This window comes from Microcebus murinus, chromosome 8 (assembly GCF_040939455.1).
Source record: "Microcebus murinus isolate Inina chromosome 8, M.murinus_Inina_mat1.0, whole genome shotgun sequence".
NCBI lineage: Eukaryota > Metazoa > Chordata > Mammalia > Primates > Cheirogaleidae > Microcebus > Microcebus murinus.
This window is the reverse complement of record NC_134111.1, coordinates 89,055,027-89,059,602: the sequence shown is the minus strand read 5'-3', so window position 1 is coordinate 89,059,602 and position 4,576 is coordinate 89,055,027. Positions and strand designations below refer to the sequence as shown.

Sequence of the window (4,576 nt, the reverse complement as noted above, 5' to 3'; positions counted from 1 at the left end):
GTAAAATTGGTGTGTGGCAGAGCAGCTCCCAACTTTGCTTGGAAATCTGTTCTTCCAAGAGATCTGGGTAAAGAGAGTTTGACATCTCATCAGTTAGTACAATGGATTTCAGGGAATATTAGTGCGATGTGTACATTTGAGCAGATTCCTCAGGAATTACTATTACACATAACCTGTTGTATATATACTCATATATATATTTTTAAATTTGAATGCCTTTAGGTGGAAGAATTTAATTTCTTGTTTGCTCTGGCGTCTCTTCCTTCCTAAGACAAAGGTCTTAGGCTATGCCCCACAATTTATGGCTGCCTGACGTCTGTAGGCATCTGTGATTGCAGCCCCTGCTTTTTACTCAAGCACCAATACAGTGACTGAGGGAGGGAGTCAGAGACCTGAGTAGTGTGGCAGGTGTTTATTGATTTCCTGGGGGGGATAAATAAGCACAGCCTGGCTGATTACTTCTTCAGCAACTCAGTATTGTGACTTGCCCCTGCCGGATCGTTTTTATACAGCATGAAGTAACCCTGCACCTGGGCAGGACTGATCTGGGTTGTAGCTTTAAGGACATTTTCTGCAAAGTCCTCAGCCAAGGAAGGTGCTTGCCCTGGATAGAACCTCTGGAACATCTGGGTCAGTTGCCAGTGTGAGCAATAGCCCACATACTCCTTCAGGTCTACTCGCCCTGGGCGTATCAGGGCAGGGTCCAGTCTAAAGGGAGACAGGGAAAACAGAGTCACAGGCAGTGGTCATACTGGCAACCAAAAAGAAGATGGTCCCCTCAACCTCCCGATCCTCCAAAGGCACTGAGTGTGTAGTCTTGCTTCTCAGTCTCAGAGTACCTCACCCTTCTTACCTGTCAACATGGTTAGTGGTCATGAACACAATGCGGGCTTCAGTAGAAGCCACACCATCCAAGGCATTGAGCAGTCCACTGAACGTTAGACGGCCTAGACCTTGGTACTTTACTGGGTCTAGAGGAAAGCACAGTATAAGAAGCATGGGTGGGTCACAGTCCTACTTAAAGTTAACACCCCACTTCCCACCATGTTCCCCTACTTATGGTGCCTCTGTAAGCTCTTGTGGCTAACCCAGGCATCTTCCATCAGCCCTCTGGACTTTTACTTACCCACTGTTCCTCATTTACTTCTATACCTTATTTGCCCTTAATTAGAACCACTCCCCATCCCCTAGTGCCTCCACTTACTTTCTGCAGCCAAATCTCGACTGAGAAAAGCAGCATCCACATCCTCCAGGAGCACCAGGCTCTGCTGTGGGGCCACACTCAGCAGGTGGTTGAGCCGGTCATCGGAGAGGCTGGAGTCTGTGAGACTCAGCAGGCAGATGCTGTGCTCCAGTTGCCCAGCCAGGGCTGTGCTGTGGAGAATGGGATGGCAAGAGGCAGTAGGCAACCTGGGAACCCTTATCTGGGCCCAAATGCTCTTTCTTCAGTCCTGGGAAGCATGTCCAAGAGGCCTAACTTCTACCACCAACACTAATGTTCCACGTGTCTCATGTTTATCTTTGTCCCTGTTCCCCAGATTCATTTCTCTTTCCAACCCATCAGTCCAGCTTTTCCACAAAGGCTGTGTTTTGCAAAGTTAAGAGAAATTTTGACTCACATAAAACTGCTCTTTCCGCAACCAGGGGGCCCATAAAGCAGGTAGCCACGTCTGTAGGGAATCCCTAGGGATAGAGCCAGGATGATTGAGACCTAAAATGAATCATGTACTTTGTCCCAAATATTCATTCCCAACCCTGCCTTCTGGAGGCCTAAAGACCTTGAGAAATCATCCTCAGAGGCAATTTTTCTTTCCTGTTTATATCTGGGAACTGGGCAAGAGCTTTGTATTGCCCCATCTGGCCAGAGACCAGCCTGTCTCCTCCTCCTCTGAAATGTCATAAACAGCCCAGCCAGGATCCCAGCTGCTTCTCACCTCTGTCAGTGTACCACTTGGGGTTATCGATGAATTCCCGGATATCTCTGACAATTCGGTCGGCCAGACCCTGTTGTAGAACCACAGAATTCAGTGGTCGCCGGCGGCGGGGATAGCCAAAGGGGCGCCATTCAGAGCCCACAGCTGTGTACATCACCGTTTTCCCTTCCTCCTGTTGCAAGGCTAGCTCTCTAGCTGGGAGGGGAAAGATGAGATAAGGCCAATAGTTTTCTTCATCATGGCTGATTCTCTAACTAGTTAGAACTGTGCCAAACAGCTTCCTTCTGGCCCCCTGCTCCCATGGGCTCATATCCTATTTTTTTTGAGACAAGAGTCTTGCTTTGTTACCCAGGCTAGAGTACAATGGCCTGGTTCACAGCAACCTCAAACTTCTGGGCTCAAGCAATCCTCCTGCCTCAGCCTCCTGAGTAGCTGGGACTACAGGTGCACACCACCAAACCTGGTTAATTTTTTCTATTTTTAGTAGACACTGGGTCTTCCTGTTGCTCAGGCTGGTCTCAAACTCCTGAGCTCAAGCAATCCTCTCACCTTAGCCTCCCAGAGTGCTAGGATTATCGGTGTGAGCCACGCACCCAGCCCATATCCTCTTATTCCTCTTCTCCAAACTTCTCCGTTTCTGGTGTCAAAGGTCCCCACCTGAGCAACCCACCCCCTAGAGTGCCTGCCTGTGTCATCCCACACCTTCCTCCAGGATGTTGAAGAAAACCTTTCGGTCAGTGCCCAGGGCCGTGAAGGTGACAGATTCCCAAGGAGTCCCTGTCTGCAAGTCTATCATCTGCATCTCTCGACTTCGTTCTACCCGTATCCATTTCCCCTGATACCTGAATAAGAACAAAGTAGAGTGAGTGAATGGATCAAACCCTGCTCCCTTCATTCTCTTTTTCTACTCTCCCAGCCCCCCTTGGCTCCCAACCTTACCAGATAAAGTGGTTTCCAGGGCTGGGGACAAATTCAAACTTGGTGGAAATGCGGCCACTCTCGTGCTGAAGGTACGAAGTCTCAACACTGAGGTGCTGAGTACGGGTACTGTGACGGGTAAGCCAGCTAAGCAACCAGGCATAGCTCCTGTCTCGAGCAGGGACTTCCAGTGTGATCATGTAATGGCGCCGGAATGCCACCAGGCCCAGTTGGGCACCCTTCCGGGCCAGGGCCAGGGCTGTGCCCACACCCACCAGCCCAAATCCAGCTCCAAAGTAGGGATTGTCCTTCAGGGCCAGAATAAAGTCTGAAAGTGGCATCTTGAAAGGGAAACACCAACCCTTACAGGCTCTGGAGCATTATCAAAACCTAGGGGTGGGAAGCAGTGGAGATGGGGCAAATCACAAGATTACTTTAGAAACTGGACTCCATGATACCACCCAGCCCCACCTCACTCTTTCCTGCAGAAGCAGAAAGGAAAGGTCAGCATGACTGTGTGCTTCAATATCCTCCTTTTTATGGGGTAAGGGTGATGTTAGAATGCAAGGGCCAAGACTCCAGACCCTTCATCCTATTTTGCCTTTCATCATACCTCAGTTTCCTGCCAGAGGACCATGTCTGGAGATTCCTTAAACTGGAGAGAACAATGTAACTGGCTTCATATCAGGATAATGGATGGACAGAATTTTTGTGGTCCCTGGGACCAGCTGAGATAGAAAGGGGCCCACTGGCTGGAGTCAGCAGGGGTGACTCTTCCATTGACTTGTCTGTAACTGCATGCCTTGTTACTATGAGTAATGTCCTTTGAATATCCTAACCCTCACATGTCCAATTCCTAATGACATTTATTACCTCCCACCTAAACTGTCTCTTTAAAATCAAATTTTAGTTATTGAAATGGGATTTTAATGGGTCTCCACCTCCTACCCCACCAAACAACTACACAGGGGTCCAGATCTTTCTTCGTAAGAATCAGCTCCAATTGTATCACTTTCCCTGCTCTAGCACCTTCAATGTCTGGTTCCCAACAGACTCCTGAATTGGGTATAAACTCAGCCTAGTACTCAAGGCCCTCCACAACACAGCACTTTTCATGGCTTAGCTTCTAATACTCCCTGTTCGACGAATATGCAAACAACTTCCCACCTCCTTACTCATGCAGTTCTCTTGGTTCGGAAGGTCCGTTCTTTATTCTCTCAACTCTCTCCAACTGAAATCCTGCCCATCTGTTACTTCCTCCACATAACCTTTCCCGAATTCCGCCCCCACAAAAATGTTACTGGGCCTAATTGTAGACAATCAGATCCCGAGGGATGGGGCAAAATTGCTCCTAGTACTCCTCTCCTCTGACCCCCATACTCCAACCCACCTCCACCACTTTGCTCTGAGCCTGGAACGCAGAGTAGTGAATTGACAGCAGTGACCTCGGCTGAGGCTCAGAGCTGGGCTCCAGCATTCCAAAACACCTATGCATGGAGGGCCACAAAGGTCTCTCGCCCCTAGTCCTTGCGGGACACCCAGAAACCCCCTTCCGAACCTCCTGCACAGGCCAGCTGGCGCCTCCAGCAACGTGGTTTGGAATAACTCATCACTCCACCCCCTTACCGCCATGACTCTCTGGCCCTCCATCTCGATGGTATCACTCTGCAGTCGGGGGAAGCGGGTGTCGGCCCCGCCCCCGAGTTCTTTCATCTACTTCCCAC

General features: G+C 49.6%; 1 protein-coding gene across 3 annotated transcripts; it reads right to left on the bottom strand.

Moving 5' to 3' along the window:
• Positions 1-384: 384 nt before the first annotated feature.
• On the bottom strand, positions 385-4,564 carry BCS1L (BCS1 ubiquinol-cytochrome c reductase complex chaperone). Of its 3 annotated transcripts, none has more exons than XM_012740262.3 (8): positions 4,479-4,564; positions 2,874-3,242; positions 2,637-2,776; positions 1,935-2,129; positions 1,620-1,683; positions 1,205-1,374; positions 854-971; positions 385-708 (listed from the first exon to the last, which is right to left on the bottom strand). In XM_012740262.3, exons 2-8 carry the CDS (start codon positions 3,191-3,193, stop codon positions 456-458), a joined length of 1,260 nt encoding a protein of 419 aa, XP_012595716.1. In that variant the 5' UTR covers positions 3,194-3,242; positions 4,479-4,564; the 3' UTR covers positions 385-455. The 3 variants fall into 3 exon arrangements, with proteins under 3 accessions (XP_012595716.1, XP_012595715.1, XP_012595717.1); XM_012740261.3 differs by having other exon boundaries at positions 4,411-4,536; XM_012740263.3 differs by lacking the exon at positions 4,479-4,564 and adding an exon at positions 4,243-4,371.
• Between the last annotated feature and the right edge of the window lie 12 nt (positions 4,565-4,576).

Coding starts and splice junctions, on each gene's coding strand:
- BCS1L (XM_012740262.3), bottom strand. CDS start 3,193: ATGCCACTTTCAGACTTTATTCTGGCCCTGAAGGACAATCCCTACTTT. Junction 2,777..2,873: donor CCTGGAAACCACTTTATCTG/GTAAGGTTGGGA, acceptor GTTCTTATTCAG/GTATCAGGGGAAATGGATAC. Junction 972..1,204: donor TCGAGATTTGGCTGCAGAAA/GTAAGTGGAGGC, acceptor GCTTTCCTCTAG/ACCCAGTAAAGTACCAAGGT.